This window comes from Panthera onca, chromosome A2 (genome assembly GCF_046562875.1).
Source record: "Panthera onca isolate mPanOnc1 chromosome A2, mPanOnc1 haplotype 2, whole genome shotgun sequence".
Classification (NCBI taxonomy): domain Eukaryota; kingdom Metazoa; phylum Chordata; class Mammalia; order Carnivora; family Felidae; genus Panthera; species Panthera onca.
In genome coordinates this window covers 108,631,194-108,654,599 of record NC_138340.1, presented here as the reverse complement: position 1 = coordinate 108,654,599, position 23,406 = coordinate 108,631,194, and the positions used below count along the sequence as shown (strand labels likewise).

At 37.6% G+C, this 23,406-nt stretch overlaps 1 protein-coding gene across 1 annotated transcript in view; it reads left to right on the top strand.

Annotated features, from left to right (window-relative positions):
• LOC132679235 (uncharacterized) overlaps positions 1-19,046 on the top strand; it is a 126,725-nt gene extending 107,679 nt beyond the window's left edge. The window contains exons 11-13 of the mRNA XM_081795047.1: positions 3,257-3,432; positions 12,506-12,658; positions 18,973-19,046. Of these exons, the coding sequence (XP_081651173.1) occupies positions 3,257-3,319 (63 nt within the window). The 3' untranslated portion in view covers positions 3,320-3,432; positions 12,506-12,658; positions 18,973-19,046. The remainder of the gene's footprint in view (positions 1-3,256; positions 3,433-12,505; positions 12,659-18,972) is intronic.
• The last annotated feature ends 4,360 nt before the right edge of the window (positions 19,047-23,406 follow it).

Below are 23,406 nucleotides of genomic sequence, written 5' to 3'. Positions count from 1 at the left end.
CTGAGGCCTTTGCACTTGCTGTTCCAGATGCTGAAGACTTTTCCTCCAGGTAACTTCAGGACTGCTTCTCTCCGTTCTTTTGGACTTCTGTTCATATGTTCTTTCTTTGAAAGACATTCTCTTATCACTTTCAATAAAATCGCACCCCCCACTGCCATTGTCTATGCCTTGATTCTTTTTTTACTCCTGTTCTTCCTCACAGCACTTTTTAATATTTACTTAAAATACTCTTCTGCCCTTGCATGAAAACATTCATGCCACCTGACATTATGTACTTATGTGTTTACCTGTTAATTGTTCTTCTCCTCCTTTTTAAACAGTTAACCACTTGTTATTGGAGATTTCATTTTGCTTTCCTGTTGTACCTTCGTGACCCAGAGAGTGACTGGCATGGTGTAGATGCTCAACTAACTTCCTGTTGTGTGATTCCACTCCTGGGACAGATTCACAGAAAGTACCTTCCTTTGTGCTCTTTCACTTCAATATACCACCTTCTGGAAGGCAAAAGTAGAATAGTGGGGCTTCTACCCAGTGTTCCTGGATAAATGCCAGAGCCACCATAGGGACAAGGGTCCTCTAGAGCCTTTTCTTCTCTAAAGCTTCTGTAGCAGGTAGCAAACTTTTGGAGCTGTGTGTGCAATAGAAATTCAACTCAACCTGTTTTAAACAGTGAGAGGACATCCCGATGGACAATCGTTGAACCCCCAGCCCCACAATGCCTTTAGTTTCTAAGTTCTATCTGCTCTTTCCTGTGGTCTGCTAGGTTCATCCTGAGAATGATTCCCCTTAGGCTTATGGATGCGTGCCCAAGGCCTTAAGGTCACATGTGTTTTAGGTCACATCCAATATGAGAGAGAAGACCCATGAATCCTTCTCAGCAGAACTATGAAGAACTTCTCTGGATCTCTACAGAAGTTTTTACATCATTTTGGCCAAAATAGAGTCACATGTTCATACCTGACTCAGTTACTAATAAAGGGCAGTCAGTTACCACTACCCAATTCAGGCTCACTCATGAACAGAGGATAATGTGATCACCTTTCTCTTGAGTTGTGTGGGCTATACCAAGGAAGTCGGAACAAACCAGAACAAACTCTGACACTCTGGGAGATAGTAGGGAAAATGTGTACTAATCAGGTGGTCCAGAATATTGATATATTCTCAAACCAAATTCCTGAAGGTATAATGACTTGAAGACTAAGAGACAGCAATAACCATGGCATGTGAGACAGGCAGTCCAGTGTGTTGTAATATGCTTTTCATTTTCTATGTACTGTGTTTGACATCTTAGAAAACCTTTCTACCTGGAGAGAGGTTGCCCCTTTAGGGGCCAGCCAATTCTTAGACATAGCAAAGGGTCCAGCCTGAGGCATGCCTTTGAAATGCAAACTAACCAAACCAAAGTCATGCCTCCCCTATCTGACATACACTCCAGGAGAAAATATTCCTCTCCTTTAACCATCCCAGGACCAGACTCCAGGCTACCAGGGACCATCCCTACAGCTATTTAAAGCCCACCAAAATTGTCAAACCAGCCAGTTCTAAACTGTGTCCTCTGCCCTACTTGTCTTTCCCATGAAAACCCCAGTAAAGGCTCTGCCCTAATGCTTTCCCCTCCTGTCTTATGCCTCTTGACCACACTGGTGTCTTTCCCATGGGACCCTGCCTGGCCTGCCCTGCCTCCTGTCTTGGACCTGTGAGTATAATAATCTTTGTTCTCATGAGTTCCTCCCATGTCTCCTTTTGTGGTTGCACCTGACTGGCCATCACTTTAAAAAAATATAAAACACTGGGCTTTTCCATAGAGTGAGAAGACATGGAGAAGGCTGCAGGTGCTTTTATTGTTTATTTTCTTGGGCCTCGGTTAGTTCACTGCTCCAAACTAGTCTTAATGAATGAATGAAGTGTAAATGAAGCAGACTTTTTTTTTTATTCCTGTGGTGCTAAGGCTAAAAGTACAGATTTTTATTTTATCTTTATTTTTTAAAAGCTTATTTATTTATTTTGAGAGAGAGAGAGCGTGAGTAGGGGAGGCGCAAGAAAGAAGGAGACACAGAATCCCAAGCAGGCTCCGTACGTGTCAGCATGGAGCCTGTTGCAGGGCTCGAAATCACAAAACCTTCGAAAACTTGAGATCACGACTTGAGCAAAAACCAGAGTTGGATGTTTACCCGACTGAGACACCCAAGTGCCCCAAAGTACAGGTTTTTAAAAATCTGATTTGAGGTGCCTGGGTGGCTCAGTTGGTTAAGTGTCCAACTCTTGATCTTTGCTGAGGTGAGATTGAGCCCCACCTTGGCTCTGCACTGGCAGCACAGAGCCTGCTTGGGATTCTCTCTCTCCCTTTCTCTCTGTCTGCCTCTCCCCCACCATTCTCTCTCTCTCTCTCTCTCTCTCTCTCTCTCTCTCTCTCTCTTCTCCCTCCCACCCCCCCAAAATAAATAAATAAACTTAAAAAAATATGTTTATTTGTTTTCTACTTCTAGCTTGTTGGTGAAGTAAATCAAATATGGATTTGTGCTTCAGAATTATTTAGTTTAAAATCCAAACTTCACTTCTTATTAACAATATGCCATTGGTGGAGTTATTTTTTTCCCTTTGAGGTTCATGTTTTTATCCACTAAAAAAGATTGCCATAAGGCTTTCCTCAGTGACATTTAATCTAGATTGTGTGAGATAGTTTGTGTAAAACACCTGACCTAAAGTAGACAATGTGTAAACGCTGCTGTCTCCTCCCTGTACAGCAAGGCACGCAGCTGCAAGGACATGTCCAGTGTTTCTAAAAGTCTACAGCTTTCCACAGAGAATGGTAAAGGCATAGATAGATAACCTTTCTTTGTTATTAGATTATAAACCATAGGACTTGTTTAACTCCTAAATTTCTATCAATAAAGTATTACTCAGTAAATAATTGTTTTCAGTTGACTGGTTTTATTCCTTTCCTTGACTCTATTGAAAATAAGATAACCCACTCAGTATACGGTAACAATTCAGCCTTTAATTATAAGTTCCTAATATACTAATATCCTTCTTGTTAGTATAAAGATATTTGAATACTTGAAATAATATGATAAATATGTTAATTTTCATAGTTTACTTTCATATTCTCATTCTTTGTTTTAGGGGCCGAACTACCTTGTAACTATATTGATTGGAAAAAGTTAGGGCACGGGGTGCCTTGTGACATTTAAAATGGCCCTTTAACAGAAGGTCTTTTCTTTTTAACATTTTATCTGCGTCCATTGCCTCTTCCCAGATTCTTGCTGCTCATTCACTGTGGACCCAGTCTCCTGATGACAATGATGGCTCACGGATGTAAACTCACCTGTCAGCAGTATTTTCATGACCATTTTGTAAAATTAGAGCACTGTCCAGAATAATAAATGAAATTCAGGGAAATGGGAAAACCAAAACTTGACATGATCCATCCAGGTAAGAGCTAAGTTTTCTATGCCTTTCCACATCATTCATTTCCCTTCCTGTTAGCAAAGCAAAAGCCAATAATGCCAGGAATCCCACACTCCCCTGTGGTAGTACCTAATTGCTTTCGTTGTCAAGACGAGAAGGGATATGTTCCCACTTGTTTTTAGGCACTCAAACTCTGGTACTAGCTTTGACCTTCTGCCAGTATAAATGATTTGCTTTAAGATAGTAGCTATTTCACAAAAATAATTAATTGGAATTCCCAGGCCAGATGACATTAGTGCCAGAGATTCCAAATAGCTTGAACCTAATTGTAGGTCAACCACTGACCATGACAGGGAGGAGGAAAAGGAAAATGAAAACAAACAAAAAAGCAGGTCCAAAGACTAAAGACAACACTTTTTATTAGTTCCTCATCTTTCAGAATCCCGTATAATGTCGGATGATTTCACTTTCCGTGGCTTCATCCGTCTTAGCAGCACCAATGATGCTTTTCTTGGCATCCTTTTCAAACTATTCTAATCTCAGCAAAAATTTCCTAGTGGAATTCTGTCTAGCACCCAGTTGTACTTAGTGGAGCCAAAGTTCTCAATTCCTCAATCATTTGCACCAGCCAGGGACTCCTCTGATGGGCACACATGTTTTTCCCACCAGAACCACGATTCTCTACTGATTTGTGCTGATTCTACACACGCTGCTGGTTGCAAATTTATATTTGGATCCCACCAGTGAGATCTGTTCAGACTCCAGGACCCATTAAACTTCATTATCTTGAAGTTCACTGGCATGGCTATTATTTTTAAGAACACTTAAAGTATGAAGCACACATTCCACATTTACTAAGTATAACTTTCATCACCAAGAGAATTTCCATATTCAAAATATGAGCTTAGATTTGATCTATGCTTTCTGAAAGGAATTCTTCTAAAGAAAGTCTCCAATTCAGTGAGCAAATGCTTTTCAATTTTTATTTTCTCAAAAGATTAATTATTTCCAAAAAGGAGAAACATAAAAAATGGGAAATTGGAAGGTACATTTACAGAAGTAAGTTTAAAAAGAAATACCATCTTTTGTTATCCTGGCCTCATACCAATTCCTGCTCATGCTCTGGAGAAGTGAGGTCACCGTAACAATGCTTTTCATAAAGGCTCTTGTTATCATTTTTGTTTTTTAACACATCAAGAGGAATCAAGTGAATAAAGGCAACTAGCAGTGTTTACATTTGAGGCATTACCTCCTCGGGGATTTGCGATTTTGAGAACTCTAATATTGCTTTCATTACAGATATGAGTCTTATGTTTACACTTTCAGAGTTGACATATTCAAAGAAAAAGAAAAGTGTCTATCCTTTTTTTATATGCAATTCACTGAAGAATGCTGAAGTGATCAAACAACAAGTAGGATGACCAATTTTGCAAAGTAATTTCTTAAATATGATTTATTTCAATTAGAACGAGTTTTGTTTGTTTGTTTTTTTCCTTTTGGAGATTGGTCCGTGACACATCTCCACTGTCAAATCTATATTCAGAGTTCTGACGAATGTCCTGAGTAGAGTGTAATGGGAGGAAGGGAAAGAATGGTTGTAATAACTGCAACAGCAGCAACAAGGTATGGTAATAAATAAAGGTCAAAATATGTCTTGGGTGGTAGCAACACAAAGGCCTTTGGTTAGAATAGTTAGATGGATAGACAGATGATAGGTAGATAGACAGGCATAGAAACATTTACCATTAGACCACACTAGTCTATTTTTAAATTTCTCAGCTACTTCATATTATTATTATTTATTTGAGTCCTCTAGAAATATATATAAGAAAGACCCAAGAAACAATGGTTAATTCAGGCCAAGCACATATCACGGCTCTGAGGTGCTGATCTATGTTTGTCAAAAAGCTTTTCTTAATATCCTAATGCATTCTTTATTCTGAAAAGGATATTTGGTGTATTGCAGGTAAACTTCAGATAAATCTGATATTATGAAGATAGGTAGATAGGTAGGTATATTGATACATAGATATAGTATGAGAGAATCTCTTTATCTTCTCCCTGTATTCTTGGCAGTATTTCCAAAGGATTCTAAACAGAAGCCTGTACACAAGTCATGGCCATTTTATCATAATCCACAAAGTCAAAGGACTCTGCTGCATGCTCTCCTCACCCTCTTTTTCTCCCTCCCCCCCACCCCGAAACCACTAGAGATGACATCTACACTATTTCAATGTATTTTATAGTCAGTTACAAAGGACAAAGGGTCCTGATGTTTTGCTGAATTTCTCTGGGGCCTTTTATATAGTCTTCCAATCGATTCCAGAGGAAGAAATATCTGGGGCATATGGTTTAAGGTCTTTTATTCACACCAATTTTGAGAAGTGACTGTTTTGCATGACTACTGAAATCAAAAACTATCTAGGGAACGCCAGGTGAATGTTAGTTTTAAATGTACTGAGAAAAAAGGAAAAAGAAAGAAAACCTTGCCATGACTGTCAGACCATGCCACAAAGCTGTTTCTACATAGGCAAAGAGATTCTTATTCTTATTCTCCACCAAGATGAATAATTTTATGCCAGAGCTACTGCTGTTTTTTCAATCTGAAAATCTTTAGTAACAACTCAGATATTCTATTTTGAGCTAAAAATCACTTTACCAGCTAGTATGGTTCTGTGCCATCCAATAATATATTCACAGTGAGGAGATATTTTAGATATAGACATTACAAATGCATTTGTAATTGTTATACTACCTTTATATGATCTAGTGTTTTTTTTTTTTGTAGATCCTAATCTGATTAAAACAAAATAAATTATATGTTAGTATTATAAGGGTCAACATGTTAAATATTAACTCCCTTTAATGTTTTAAGACATGTTTGCAAGTGTTAAGCCAATTTGGAACATTTATATTTTAGTCAAAATTATTAGAATTTTTGATGAGTAGTAATCTAATTGAAAAAATAAATTTTTAGTGAGTTCCTTGTTTTGTTGGTTTCAAAATTAATCCTGGGTATAATCAGAGAAAAGTCACACATCCCAAACTGTAGTACACCCTGTCTGGGACAGTGGGGAGCAACAAACACTCTGGCTACAGACAGTAACAAAATAGGGGCACCTGGGAGGCTCAGTCAGTTGAGCATCTGACTCTTGGTTTTGGCTCAGGTCATGATCCCAGGGTCATGGGACCAAGCCCTGCTTCGGTCTCTGCGCTGATAGTGTGGAGCCTGCTTGTGAGTCTCTCTCTGTTCCCCCCTCACATGCATGCTCTTTCTCCCTCTTTCTCTCTCAAAATAAATAAACTTACAAAAAAATCAGTAACGGAATAAATGCACATTCTGATTGGTAAATCATATAAATAGTCCAAAGGAATCCTTTTATCCTAGGTAAAGAGAGGGGTTGGCTCTGGATGGAAACACCTGCATTGTTAAAGATAAAATTTAGAAACGTGTGTCCAAGATTCATTGCATAAAGTGTGGCTGGAGACTATCCCTTTTATTAAAACTAGGAGGCCAGTGACTTTTGTGACTTCCAGTTCTTTTATCATCTTACGTCTTCCTACCGATCGCCCGTTTAAATGCTTCTCCCCTGCCCCTTATTTTTGGTTTTCCCCCCAGAGAAGGCAATTTTATTTCTCTTGGAAAAAGTTCCATTTCCTGTTCTGTGGTAGGGGTCCTGAAGCACAGACCTTCTTAGGCTTCCATCATTCCATCAAAAGATGTCATTAATTCTAGGGTACTTGACAACCATGTTCTCTTTCAAAGACACTGAGAAAGCAGAGGGAGATTACTGGTCTCCTCCCTGGTGGTGCAAGATTTTTCTATGTCATCTCTGGATAAAAGCTTCTGCAGCATAAATTTATTATGCACCTTTTCAGTCTAGAGTTTATGACAACTTTTCCTTTATAAAAGGGGCACAGTTAGGTGCAAACAAGCGTGGATATCAGAAACAGACATAGCTGAATCAAATTCCAGCTCTATCTCAATGAGCTGTGTGACTTTGTGCAGTCTCCTTAACTTCTCTAGGCCTTATTTCCTTTTTTTTAAACTTTTTAAAAAATTTTTTAAATTTATTTTTGAGACAGAAAGAGCACGAGTGGGGGGGGGGGCAGAAAGAGAGGGAGACACAGAATTCGAAACGGGCTCTAGGCTCTGAGCTGTCAGCACAGAGCCCAACTCGGGGCTCAAGCCCACGAACCATGAGATCATGACCTGAGCTGAAGTCCGAGGTTTAACCACCTGAGCCACCCAGTGCCTCTCTAGGCCTTATTTTCAATAAAATGTGGAAAACAATTTGTTTCCTTTGAGATTATTGGAATAATTATAGGAGGTAATGTTTTAAGTACCTAGCTTATTGAACAGCACTTATTAGGAACTTAATATAAATATTGCATCCCTTCCCCCTTTCTGTTCGCATGGTCTAAGTGCTAATATTATTTCTCCTAGAAAGTAAATCCTAACTTTAAGGAGATCAATAGTTAGGAGAATAGAATGGCTTCTGCTTCCATAAAGACCTGGACATTCTTGCCACTTAGGTGACTTTGGGCACATTGATTTAATTCTCTGAAACTATTTCTTCATTTGCTAATGCAAGTAGCATCTACTAAGCCTGGTAGTTATTAAATTAAATTGTATGGTGCACAGTGTTTCCTGCAGTATCTGGAGTAATGCCAGAAAGTATGCATTTAAGAAATGGGTTTTTTCCTACTGTATCCTGCTCTTCATATAACTACTTACATAGCAGTAAATTGCCAATCAGAATGATTACACAATTTAGTGTTATGGCCAGTGTGACAATATGTTTTAAAAGTTCTTCTTCCATCTTTCATTCCTTTTGCACGCTAGAAAGTAGAATAAAAGCAATAGCATAAGTAATGGAAGACACACTGTAGTAGGAAAGTTCAAGAGGTGAAAAAGATGCCAAACAGGGGTGTTGGGCTGGCTCAGTTAGTAGAACATGTGAACTCTTGATCTTGAGGTAGTGAGTTTGAGCCCACGTTGGGTGTAAAGATTTCTTAATAAAAAAAAAATGTTAAAAAGAATACCCTAAAAATTATTGTGGATGAGACCAGAAAGCCTGAAATAGGGGTTGTAGGCCAGTGGAAAGTGTAGGATCAGACAGATGGAGATGGACGGAAAATGTGGTGTAAATCAGATCATACTCTTCTTCTCCATAGAGCATCCCAACGACTTCCTTACATTGGACATAAAGTCAAAGTTTATTTCATGCAAGATCAGATCTCACCTGCTTGTCTAACCTTTTTTCATGTCATTCTTATCTGCTTTTTCAACTAAGCCAGCTATACAGACTGGTTTTCAGTCCCCCATACCTGCCAGCCTCCGTCCCACATCAGAAATGGTGCAGGATATGCACTCGGGGTTGGGGGGAGTGAACTATTATTCTGTATCTTGATTGAACGGATCGCTATATGGATATGTATACTTGTAAAAATCGATCACACTGTACACTTAATTTAAGTGCATTCTGTTGTATATAGAATATGCCTCAACAAAGTTGATTAAAGAAAAAACAACCTGTATTCAGGTACAGAAGCCAACAATAAAGTAGAATTGATCTCAAAATATTTGTTTTAAGAAGAATTTTGCAGGCATTTGAGAGTTCCTTAAGGTAAATTGGTAAAATTCAAATTTTTTGTATTTAGAAGCTGATTTTCCCAGACTTCAAACATAAATAAATGAATGTGGGTTATAGTCTAAAGGAAGTGGAATTTGGCGAAGAGCAGATAGCATGAACTAAAACTGGGTGGTGGCCTGAAAATTCAATAGGGAGCTATCACAGACCTCATCTACGATTTCTATCCAGGAACAGATCCAGACAGCTGGAGACTGTGTAGGGGGCCTTTAAAATACAGTTACCAAACTCTATTTTTTTTTTTTAAACCTGATTTGAGTTAAATTTCTTAGGTTAGATCCCAGTTCATCACAGGAAAACAAAACAAAAGAAAAAACCTTGGCTTTGCTCGTCTGATTTGGGGAGGTACACTTTAGACTGTTTCCAGGGTACTAGCGAAGGAAATCTCTGACAACCCACCTTGTGTACAAATAAAAGATATCCTAAAGGAAATAAGCTAAGATGTGACAAGAAAAATCTATACTTCTGAGAAGACACCAAAGTGTAAGAAAATCAAAATTACCAGTGATGTTTTTTTTTTTTTTTCTTTTGCTGTGGCCTTGATGAAAAGGAAAGGGAAGAATTTGTGCAGTTTGTTCACTCCCCCTCAGATTTTTAGAATTATGTAAGGATAATAGTATTTCCCCACCCGTCCCCTGAGGAGCTTTTAAGACTAGCATCTGTGAGGTGCATTTCCTAGATAAATGCAAACTGCCCTTTGACTCTTTTCAAGATAAGAAAACACTGACCCTTTCAACCAAGTTATTTATGACATTCACATAATGTGAAACAGTGTTTAGACCTGATGGGAACGCCCAGAAGTACATGTACTGGAGGCAGTTAAGATTCCCCTCTGCTACTATCCAGGAGAGACCGCCACACAAGTCGAACAATGCCCAAGGCTCATTAAGAAGTTTGATGAATTTAATACAATTCAAATTAAAGAAAATCTCAGGGGAACATGTTTCGAAAAGAAAACCAGATGGGGCTCCAGTGTAGAGCATCCAGGGAGCAAGTGTGGGATGCCCTATAATCCTGGGGATTCTGGAAACATGAGAAAATGTGATTTATCTTCTTGGCGAATTAACATGCAAAATGTGTTGGTGGCATAATATTGAGTTTCAGGTTTCATGATGAAATTTTCCAGATTGTGGAAGAAAAAATCCACTGGATACTGGAAGAAGTCATCTCCCCTTCCTACAAGACTTGCCACAGTAAAGGGGAATCAAATAAAAGGAAAGAAAAATGCACATAATATATCAGCACTAGTTATCAAGTGCAAAATGTCAGGATGTGTACCACCAAGAGAATAAGAACAGATCTGAATGTCATCTTGCCCAGTCACTGTCCTTTCCTTTTCTAAGTATGGAGTAATAATATTAAATGATGCTCTTGTACGCTGGACTAGAAAGTGGGGAGCTGGGATTCTTTTAACAAAGAATGTAGTGACAGAAAACAGTAACAACCCAGTTTATGATTTAAAAAAAAAGACTTATGTTTTTTTAAATATGAAATTTATTGTCAAACTGTTTTCCATACAACACCCAGTGCTCATCCCAAAAGGTGCCCTCCGCAATACCATCACCCACCCTTCCCTCCCTCCACCCCCATCAACCCTCAGTTTGTTCTCAGTTTTTAAGAGAAAAAGACATAAGGTTTAACTGCAAACCCAGAAATAGTAAATCTGGAGTTGTCAGTTGATTTAGTCATGTTGGTGTAACCATTTGCACAATGAACCCCGACTGGACTTCAGTACAGGTGAGGACCAGTGTTTCTCTCTAGTCAGACAATGGCTGCTAACTCAGAGAAAATGATTGAAGGTTTTTGGTTTATTTTGTTTGGTTTTTCAACATCATATGAAAATATTTTTTTTTAAATATAGCGTTGATCATTCACCTTACTAATAGCTGATTCTGAAAATTTTAGCAAAATTCAAAACCAGGAGAGCTATTACCAAATAAAAAGATAAGTGTTCTGAATGTTCAATGTGCTCCCTTTGCCAGAAAATAAAAAATAGTGGAAAATTAAAGTCATCTGAAATTCTGTCACTCAAACTCATATAAAGAGAAAGCTATCACAAAGTGAGGTCATACTCCACATCTAATTGTGCATTGTTTTTTCCCTATTATGTATAATGAATAGGTTTTCATGTCAAAATATGCAGACTAAAGTAATAATTTTCAACAGCTGCTTAGTACTTTATCTAAATACACTATAATGGAATCACTATAAATGCCATCTTAGTACATTTATGTTTCCAATTTTTTTTCTGTGCTTAAAAACAATACTAGGATGAATATATGGAATGACTAGAACAATTAGTATGCACTTGAATTATAATTCTAGAATTCGAGGGACATAAAACAAAATTAATGAATTAAGGGTAGATCCAACAGTTTTAATTTCACAGTATGTAATATGTAATGTATCAGAATTCCATTCTGTCTCATATTTCTTTGTCCCCCCTTATTGGTGTGAGCCAGTAACAGAAATAGGAATCATTTAGAGAGGAATTAGAACACAGGGAGCCTGGAGTCACCTGTAACAACCTTATTAGAAACCTAAGGAAAAATGTGCATCACATAAAAAAGAGTAACTCAACAATAGCTCATGGGTGAGCTAAATTAGAAGTTAGGGAAGAGCAGAGATTGTTGAGGAGAAGATAAAATTTTAACGGAAAGCAAAGGACAAACTACAGCAGGTTAATATCTAAAAACAAAGTACCAAGTAAGTAAAGATTATGTTCTATATTTAATTGAAAGACTAGATATAAATAAGTCCTCAGGGACCCTGGTGAAACTTTTGACTACGATGTGCAAACTGTCATGCTAAGCTGACTTGTGGTAGCAAAGACTAATGGTTTCCAGGACATAGTGTCCATTGGGAGGAAACTGGAAGCAAACCTGCGAACTTCAGAGTAGTGATTCGTATCCCCATTCTTGTCAGGATGGCAGCACCTGGAAAGAATGATAGAATCTCAGATTCCTAGAAAAATGTAACTTTGGGAGAGATATGAAACATGGCTTCTATAAGAGGAAAATAATGTTCTACTAATTAACTCAACCACAAGTCTATATTCCTATTGATTAAACTCCCAAAGCAGTATATCCCGTCCTGTCCTTTCCTTATTGTTGCTGCTTTAACAGCTTAGAGCATCGAACTAGATTTTTCAAATAACCTGCACACCTTACCTTCCATAGGGTATTGTTTATTCCGTCATCAGAGTAATGTCTTTAGGATATGTCATATTAGTCCTTTTGTCTGCTTGCAAATGTTCAATTGCTTAGACTATCATATAAAATAGTTTGAAGGCCTCTGCACTCGGGCCTCTTCTGTTCGTATCTTGCTCCATGGCTCCTTTCCAGAAATGCCACACAGCCTGCACGTAGTTCACCACCCTGGGGAAGCTGGTGCGTGCCTCCATGCCTTCTCACTTGCTATTCCTTCATTTTTTTTTTTTCCAGAATGTACTTCCTGCCTTTTGAACACCAAGTAAATTTTCTTTGGAGACTCTTCTTAAGTGTCCATCTCAATTAAACCTTCATGGCCCTCCTTCAAGACAGAGTTAGAGATGCGTCCCTCTGTACTATCATTTGAGCACTGAGCCAATTACAAAGGTAAAGGTTCTTGAGCGCCAAATGGGCTCTTCTTCTCCGACCCTTATAGTTTCTTATAGTGCCTAGCTCTTAGTAGCTTTCCCATAAAGATTTGTTGAATAAATGAATCTCTTAGATTTCTCCAAGGTGATATTGACAAAATAGAATGTAATTTTATTTCTCCTTTCAGAAAGACTTTAAAAGTGCTGCATCCTATAGGTGGTCAAATAATTTAAAAAAATGGTTTCCTTGTTATTATGGAAAATGTTTTGTCTTAAGTACGGAAATGGTTTAATGACAGGAAGCAATGTGTAGGAATAAATGATCATTTCTCTACTTAGAAAAGTGTTAGTGTCAAGATTCCCTAGAGACCTGATGCTGGAACACAATCTCAACCACCATGTTAAATATATTACCTAGAAAAAAATACAGAGAAAATCCTTGAAGTTTTCTTTTTCATAATTGCCAGGGTCTCTGTCTAGTGAAATACTGAGCTGACAGGTATAACATACAAGAATATCATGAAAACAGTAAAAATAACAGAATAATAATACTTGACTTTGATGCAGGAAAATAAAGATAATAGAATTAAGGAAAAATCCATTCATCGAATTTATTTTGAGTACCTATTATATACAAAGTCCAACAGAGTTGCAGAGGCTGCAAAACTGAACAATACTGAGTCATGGTATCTACTTTGATACATGGATATAAATAGTAATCAAAGTGGAATGTATTGAGCGTTAAATTAATAAGGTTATATAGGTATCTAGAAGAGTAAGAGATAGTTTTTAGTTGGAAGAATTGGGAGCTTCATGAGAAACATGTTATTTGAGCAGCTCATGATGTCTAGATGTGATTTTTAAAAGTAGAGATTAACAAAGAAGGTGATTTAAAATGAAGAATAATTGAATGATCAAATATGACTTCATAAATGCAGTTGGAGGTGACTGAAAGGAGGTACTTGAGAACAAAAAGAAGATATGCAGAAAGTTGATTTGAAGACAGAAAAAGACTAAGATGAGTTAGGTGGCAGGGAAAATAAATGTATAAGGTACTATAATGTAAATTATAAATTACAACCTAAGGAAAAATCAGAGTCTGGAGAACATTTCAGAATATTGCTGCAGTGTCAGCAGCAACATACAATTATGTGTTCTAAATTTTATTGGAAGTAAAAAAAATTTATTGGCAATAAAGCATTTTATTAGAAACAAAGCATTCGGTGGGATTTAACTGTCATATAAAGTGATGGTGTTACTATACTCAGGTAAGTCTTACATTTTCAGCACTTTATAGTTTACAGATTCTTTCACGTGCATGACCTCACATCAGGTGAAAAGAATCAGGTGCTGTCATTCTCATTTTAAGGGTGGAAGAGATCTAAGTAGTTGAGATCACTCCATTCAAGTTTGCATAGCCAGTAAGAGGTAGACAAATCCAGAGATAGAACCTAGATTTCCTATGTGCAAATTCAATATTCTCTCACCTGTTCTACTTAGCACTCAAGGGAGATGAAGATAGAAAAGGTCCTAATGGGCATTACTAAAATAATCAAGGGAATAAAGGGGATTCTTGAGAAGGAAAAACTTTAAAACTATGTTTTCTACAAATCTAGTTTGGAAAGCACCAAGTTTTGTTAGTAATTTTGTAAGCATTACAAATAAAGTGAAGATGGCTTAGATCATAAAATTTAGATAACTAGAATGGTAAGATTCTCTAGTCCAGAAGTTACAAACATCTGGCCTGTTGGCCACCTCCGTCCTCTACAGATGTTTTGCACTACCTTCACAGTGTATTTTAATGCAATATTTTAAGTAATTTTCACAATTTTGAAATTGGAAAATTGTATAGAAAGATACCTATTTATAGCTTCTTTTGAAAATCAGAAGCTTTAAGAAAAGTGGGCATTGGCCCAATAGAACATCAGCGAGACTGAATAGGGGGTTCAATCACCCTTTACAAGTGGAATTTGTTCATTGCTTCAGCACACTATTCCCTACTATACACTACTAGGGTAGACTACGCCCCAGTGAATCATACCCAGTCTGCTTCACACCTTTGTATCACTTGGTAAGTGTTTGAGTGTTGGCCACTGTTCCCACATCTAAGCAGAAATGTTTGAGGTGCCATTTGGTGCTAATGGCAGGCAAGTCAGTTACACCCTCTTTCAAACAAATACTTTTGAGTATGTTGACAAAGAATGAACTTTGAGACTTCAGAAAACAAATTCTACCCATAAAAATGGACTTCCATGTCATTGGAAGAGCTCCAGGGGAAAAACTCTAAATAATCCTAAGGAACCTGACCTTGGCTCTTTCTGAAGCCAAGTTTTTTTTCTTCCTCAGATTCCATGAGATTCAGATTCATTCATTTATTCACTGAACAGTTACTGAGTTCCAACTGTATGCCAGATTCTATGTTAGTTGCTAAGGCAAAAATCAATGAATAAAATGGTCTAGAATCCTTGCCCTAATGAACCTTACATATTGTAAGAGTAAGTAGAAAATCAAATATAAATATAAATATAAATACAAATACATATATATGTATATATATATATATATATATATATATATATATATATATATAGTTCAGAGAGGGAATTGGGAATAGGGGATTGTAAGTGTCCTAAGGGAGATCATAGAAGGCCTCACTGAGAAAGTGACATTTAAATTACAATTTGTGGGAAAAAAAGGACAAACTTGAAGTATTAGAGGGAAGAGTATTTAAAGAAAAGATGCTTCCCAAATCGTTCCTATAAAGTGCCCTTTGTGCTTATTAGTTCAAATTGTTTCCTGCTACTGGCAACCACGAGACTTAACCATTTCAACCCATGAGTAAGGCATGTCTGACCATTCCAATGTTATTAAACATTTTAAAACATATTTTAATGTGTCAAGGCAAGGGCCTCATGGAGTACTATAGGATTTAATAGGCTTAATATCTAAAGTTCTTTTAATTGTTTTTAACTCTACACTGGATGCAAGATTTTCTTAAAAAAAAAAAAAGACAAGAATCTCAAGCAGGAACAAACTGTTATTACCAAAATAATGTAAAATTAATTTGGGCTTTTTCTTAAATTGAGGCAAGAGGAAAATATTTTTACATTTATTTTTTTTATTTTTGGGATTCTTCCAAAGCTCTTAGACTAATTACAATTAATAAGGGGGACAGTGAAGAAACTATTATTTATTTTGTTTTGAACCTGGGCCAGATATTTTAATATTTATTTTGCCTTATAAAAAATCACAAATGAGTAGATTGGAAGGCTAACTCATGTATGCAAATTTATACAGCTAGGGAAGAAAGCAAGCCAGGATTCCACCACACCTGATTTTATTAATTATTATTATTATTATTATTTAAAGTTTATTTATTTATTTTGAGAGAGAGACAGCACACAGGAAGGGCAGAGATGGCGAGAGAGAGGGAGAGAGAGAATGCCAAACAGGCTCTGCACTGTGAGTGAAGAGCCCAATGCAGGGCTTGAACTCACAAACTGTGAGATCATGACCTGATCTGAAACCAAGAGTCAGACGCTCAACCGAGTGCACTACCCAGGCATTCTGCCACACCTGATTTAAAAAAAAAAATAGGAAGATTGTTCTAAAAGAATAAAAATAGGGTCGTTCTAGACCACAATGTGATCATAATAATCTAACCACAGTGACACCTACCTAAAGTGGCTCTCTAATATAATTACTAAGAATGAAATTCAAGCCATTTGTTGGCAGCTTTGTGTGGTGCTGATACAAATATAAGAAGAGGAGAGTCATAAATGAATTGCTAGTGGAAGCGGTGTCTGTTACTGAACTGACATCCTCCTGCAGACTTACCTATGTACCATTGGACATCACTCCTCTCTTCCAGGAGAGTTCTGGAAGAATCTCCCAAATAGCAGTTTCTCTATGTAGAAAACTAGAGCAACAAGAAAGAAATTCAGAGGGGGTGGGGGGAGAAAAAAACCTGAGTTCCCAATGGGTTCTATTGTGCTCAGGACACAGCAACCAAACACTACTCTCTGCAAAAGAAATGTCAGCCCATGGTGCTTGGAGGACCATACAACACTCTCACATAACCGTGCTGATGAGGTGTCACCTACTTCCATCCAAAAGTTGTTGTAATATGATAACACCTTTGGGATAAGGCACTTTTCTGTCTATGAAATTATTGAATGCAGGCCTTATTCACCTCTCCACGTTAGGCTTGGATGCTCAAAATCTGACTTTAGGCCCTGCAGAAATGAGAGGAGGCATCCAACATATGAAAATCTTCCATCTGGAAAACTCCTTAATGGGAAATAGATGAACTAGATGGTCCAATGAGGTCCTCCACATCTTTAATTTCCATGATTCTGCCTAGGAAGTATTTTGGAAATTTTCTAACCCAAGGCAGATTCCACTGATTTCTGAAAATGAGGGTTGGGGAGGCAATTGGCATTGAAACAGGGAAAGGAACTGTCCTTGACTGCTAGAAAAAGATGGAAAGCCCAGGGTACAGACAGACAGTGGGGATAATCGATCCCCCACCACCTTATCTTGCTGAAATACCAGAAAAGAGGAATGGAAGGGCCAGACTGCCAATTTGTGGACTCTTCTGGCAATGGAATGGTCACTGAAACCATCCTCCCAGTAATTATCTGTTAGGAAACAGACTCACTTTCCTCTTTAGGGCCCAAGACTCTTTTCACATAAAATAAGAGATTAAGTAAATCCTTTTTGGTTCTCAGTCACTTCTGTAACTTCAGTTTCTACTCTGCTGCTTGTTAATTTTCCATGCCCTTAAGAGATAGAAATAACAACTAGCTCTGGAAGATCTCAACGTGGGGAAACCAGAAAAGGATTTGTAGTATTTGGTGAATAATGTATCTTACTGGAATGAAGGAAATATAGGAAGCGATCTGTATCATTTCTGAAATTCTGCTTAAAATATTAAATGAAAATTTTGCCTTTTCAACTGTGTTTGAATTTAAGAATATAAAGCATAAGCTTTCACTACTTCATCTTCATAGTTGCCAGAGTTATTGAATCTTATTGGAATGACTCTGATAAAACCAGTATTTCAAACCAGATCTGTCTTCCCCAGGGTCAACCACCACGCTGTGCCATTTAGAATTAGAAATTAGAGCCTCTTCATTTTCTTTGCTTAGTGAAATGGTTGTAGAATGAGTGAAGCAGTTTTCTATTTGAAATTAATCATATTTTCTATTAGCTTTTATCTCTAGGATTGTTGAATACTTCTGAGATTTGTTAAAAGTCTCTGAGTGCTTTACTACATTTTAGTGAGCGTTTATAACCTGAATGTACAATGACTTTCTAGGCACTGTCCCTGACCTCTAGGAATTTATTTTTGATTTTTCCTTTTTATGTAATTCTGTTACAGACATGTATTCATTCATACATGTTTCTATTTCTTTAAAAAAAACCATTTAGTGATATAAAAATATGATGTATTTCCTGAGATAGAATTTTTAGCTGAAAGTAACACTGACTTTTATCTAGCCTAGCATTCTTTTTTTGTAAAGTTTATTTATTTATTTTGAGAGAGGGAGAGAAAGAGACAGTACATGAGCAGAAGAGGGGTAGAGAGAGAGAATCCCAAGCTCCACAGTGAACATGGAACCCAACTTGGGGCTCGATCCCACCACCGTGAGATATGACTTGAGCTGAAATTAAGAGTCATCATCCAACTGAACCACCCAGGTGCCCACAGCCTGGCATTCTTAAAGACGTGTCAGTTAATACTTTGTTTTCATTCTCTTTTTTCTTCTTCTTCTTCTTCTTCTTCTTCTTCTTCTTCTTCTTCTTCTTCTTCTTTTAGCTCTTTGAGAATATCTACCTAAAAGAACCCTCCAGTCTATTGACCTGTGACCCAGAGCTTAAAAGAATTAAAAACAAAAACAAAAACAACCTACCAGGAATAGTTTTAGACAGTAGGAAACCTGAGAAAGACTGCATTCAAGAATCAGTGAAGTATGTGAATCAGGGTCCTGGCTCTATTTTTGCTACTCAAGTGTCGTCTTTCATGACAACAGAAAGTGGCAACTGTGACTGATTTTGAAAATATTAATGGGGCATCTGGGTGGCTCGGTCAGTGAAGCATCCGACTTCGGCTCAGGTCATGATCTCGCGGTTTGTGAGTTCAAGCCCCGCGTCAGGCTCTGTGCTGACAGCTCAGAGCCTGGAGCCTGCTTTGGATTCTGTGTCACCCTCTCTCTCTGCCCCTCCCCCACTCATGCTCTGTCTCCGTCTGTCTCAAAAATAAACATTACGAAATATTAAAAAAAAGAAAATATTAATGTACAATTCTTTGAATGTTCTTACTCCATGTAGCAGGAGCTGTTATCTCGATCCAATACTCATGTGCTATGAAGAGTTCTCATTGGCCTTTGCTTGTTAAGCACCAATGGAAACAGGGAGCTGTTGTTGCCTGTTGGGACCTCGTTTAATATGTTCAGCTGTGAACGCTCAACATTTAACCTAATGAAGTCTCAATAAATGTATATTAACTGTTGACTGACTATACTAAATGAATAAATGAAGTTTGTTCGTGTATCAACAGTGCTGTGTTTTCTTCCGTGTCACAGCCACCAGCAGTTTGGAGAACAGTGAAGGCTGAACTGTATTAATATCAACAAACGTGGTTTGCCCCTGATTATACTTGTGACCTTGTACAGGGGACTTTGCTCTCTAGACCCTGCTTTTCTCCTCTGTAGATTGAGGGAATTAAACCAGGTAATCTCCAGAGTCCCTTCCTACTATTCCATCCAGTGATTAGTGTGTGATGTAGCACGTGTTCTGATATTCCTTACAATATTCGGGGCCAGCCTACTAACCACTCACTCCTCAAAGACTACACGAGCTGAGAGTTTAATAGGTAAGTAGAAAAGAATGCAAAAGTAAGGGTTTTCTCCTATTCGCAGCCTGAGCAGCTTTTTAGTTTATATTTCCCGGGGCTAAGAGAGTAAAGAGTGGAACTAAGAGCATCAGAAAATATTTTTTGTGAGCACAGGACAATATTTTATTTAGATCAGTTAATGGGATAATGGTTGGTTTTATTCACAGGAAGGAATATGCTTTTCATATTCATAAGGTATTAGTGACTCCAGACCCATTTAATTTCTACACATCTGTTAAGTACAGAAAAAGGAAACCTAATGATCTAACAGAAAAACACACTTAAGGCTAACATTTGGTTCCCAGACCTATCATTCTCTTTGCCAAAATGAAGTTACTGAAGCTTTCATAGTAATTGTTGTGACTGAGCAGAGCAAAGGGACTCATGTACATTCATGCTGGTATGTATACACATGTATTTGCACCTCACAAGCCCATATTAGAACTTGCTATTTATTTCCTGAATGAAGCCTAAATTAGATAGTGATACTCAGCATTGTTGCTGAGAAATGGATTCACAATGTGTTCTTGTTTAAAACAGACACAATGAGTAGACAGCGACACAAGCGCATTAAATTACTCTGCCCCAATTTATTTTTTAGAGCAGTTCTTGCTGAAAGGTCTTTCAGGAAAACAAGGACATTCAGGAAGTAACCCTTAGTCTCTGTGGACGAATGTGTTTATTGAGAGCATGCTTGGTGAGAGGTGTACAGACTCTGGTCTTAAAGCCCCTGTTCCAGCTTTATTTCCTTCTTGGTGAAACTTCCTCAGTTTCCTCATCTGTAACATAGGGTTCATATAGTATGGCTGTGAGGATCAGATGGGAAAACAATGTGACTGCAGAAAGAAACAGTGGAAAAGGGCACAGAGAGGTCACTGTTAAGTCAAAACCAAAAACAGTTACTCTGTTACTGTTTTTATTTTTCACAAATTGCATAATCGCCTTGGCTGTCAGTAGCAAATGTGAAAATTACCTTGTCATAGTAGCTCACAGTGTTCCTTTCTCCACACTATAACATAATTGTTATTATAATTTTACCACCACCAACAGCCAGGGTAGCTGCCCCTATCCTCACCTCCGTGACACCTCTGTGTGACAGCATACACCTGTGTGGCTTATGCATGAAATTAGCTACACAAATTGTGGAATACATGTACAGCTTAACTTGTTTTGAAATAATCTAAACATTGCAAATGTTAAGTGTAAATCAAACCAAAGATGAAATATGGGTGCCATTTTTTGGTGACATGTATCACATTTGTGATTAGCCTTCCAATTTTAACATCTCTACTTCTGACTTAGTAAAAACTTTGTAACGTGTGCATTGTAGGAGAAAGTGGTCATTCGCTCCCATCCACCTTTGTACTACTGATCCACGATGATGCTACCTAGCCAGGATAAACCCACTGTGGGATGACAAAAGTAATATGGACCACCAAGAAAGGAAATCACCATATTCCAGGTATGTCCCTTTCTTCTCTATGTTCCCCATCAATACACGATTTGTTTTTCTGCAAAGCTCTTTCCAGAACTGGCAGTTAGGAAATAAAAATTGCTTATCTGTTCTTGAAAGCTTTTAATGACTGCTTTCATTAATAACTCGTCCAACATTTTTTCTCCACAGACTCTGTGCTGGTACCCTTTACCAGACATACACCATCAGCAGCCAGTTCTGTGAATCTCGCAGTTGGTGAACCCTGCTGGTGAGGTTCCCCGCCTCCTCTGCCTATGCTTCCTTGGTATCAAAAGTGCCTTCTGCTGCTTTACCTGTTGAACTTCTCTGAAGAAAAAAGTTCTTCCTCATACCATTAACACGTTTATGGTTCCAGAGAAACGAAATCTAAGCATACAGCAATGTAAGAATCCAAAGTGGTAGAAGATAAATACCAGGTAAAATGTACAGATGGAAGTTGTCTTCGGTGAATGTCCCCAGCCTGGCTAGTTTGGGGACGGAGGGGAGAGGAAAAAAGGGCTCACTCTGGCTGAAACTCACATTTGGAAGGTTTCACCTTCACATGAATGTTGACAAAAACTTACCTCATCCTTCAAAAAAAACTACCTGGTTGTTTCTAGGAGTTTCTGGAGGCTACCTGATTTGTGTGTGAAATTATAGCTGTTCAGGTTCTATCAGCTCATTTTTCTCTTTGAAAGTCAAATGTCCTCGTGACACCTAAGGAAGGCTGCTGACCTTGCCACCAGGACTCACCTGAACAATCAAGGCAATGTACCACACAGCCTTCTTTTGAATAACTGCCTTAATAGCATGTAAAAATGTATTCCATGGCTAAGAGCATGCGTAATGGCCTCAGTTAATATTGAGAGTCCCTTCTGTGTATCTCTACCTCCTTACTGGCCCCTTTAATTAAAATCTTAAATATGGAAGCTTATATAATTAGAATAGATACAATTTGAAGTAAGAAAAATTTACTTGACCTCACGAAATGGTTTAAAACAAAAATCATGAAAGATCTTTTGAGCCATAAATGTGTGATTTTGACCACTGCCACTGCTAAACTCTAATAGAAGAATACAACATTTAACATTTTGGCAGTCAGTTTTAAAAGAAAAATCACGTACATGCGTATGCAATAACTTTAGATTTAGGAAGTGTTTTACTTTATAAAAATATGTATTGTTTGTCATACTTGTATGCTTCCTACTTACTCGGCGATAGGATAGTCTATGATCAATAATATTTACTAATTGAATTTTAAAAAATAGATATTTTAATCATCTCCTGGCTAAATAAGCTATCATATGGCCCCTAGAAACTTCATTGCTTAGAGGCTAGTATTCCAAAATCAGTTTCTAGAATCCATATAATGTGAGACCAGAGACAAAGCTCATTAACTGCTGTTGTCTCTTTATGGCCAGGCCTTAGTCAATAATTTAAATCTTGGTGCTAATAAATAATTGATACTACAGTGGTATTTCTTTAAAGACCTGAATTTTCTTATAGCTTAGTTTTCTTAACACGCCTCAGCAATATTTTCCTCTGAATATCTAAGCATTGGCTTCTTAGGAGTCCCAGGGAACAAAAGAGATTATTTTAGTGTGAAAGATGCCAGATTTGCTTAAATAATTAACCAGGTTCCACAGATGTTCACCTCCTCCCTCTTAATAAAAATACAATTAAATAATGAGACTCAGCTACATTAAAGTACTAAACCAAATAATGGGGAAGAGCTAATGCTCAATAAAGTCCAAACTGACTTGTGTATTTGGACCAATGTTTTTCTCTGATTATAGGTTTTTCCAGAACTTTTATTTTGGTAATATCCACATAGCATAAAATTTACTATCTTAATCAACTGTATGTATAAGTTCAGCAGTACAACACAGTCATCATCGCCAACCATCTTCGAAACTCTTTCCATCTTGCAAAACTGAAACTCTATACCATTAAATAATAGCTCCGCATTCCTCCTTACTCTAGCCCCTGGCAACTACCATTCCACTTTCTGTCATTAGGACTTTGATTATCCTGTGTGTGTTTCATGTAAGTGGAATCAGACAGTGTTCGTCTTTTGGTGACTGGCTTATCTCATTTAGCAGAATGCCCTTAAGGTTCATGTCTGTTGTTGCATGTGTCGGAATTTCCTTCCTGTTTAAGGCTGAATAATACTCCATTGTATGTATCTACCCACCTTTTGCTTACCCATTTATCTATCAGTAGACACTAGGGTTGCTAACATGTTTGATCTATTATGAATAATGTTGCAATGAACATGTGTGAATGAATGAATGAAGATATGTGTACATATCTTCTCAAGGCCCTGCTTTCAATTCTTAAGTATATACCCAGACTTAGGATTGCTGCCTCATACGGTAACTTTATTTTTAACTTTTTGACAAACCATCATATGTTT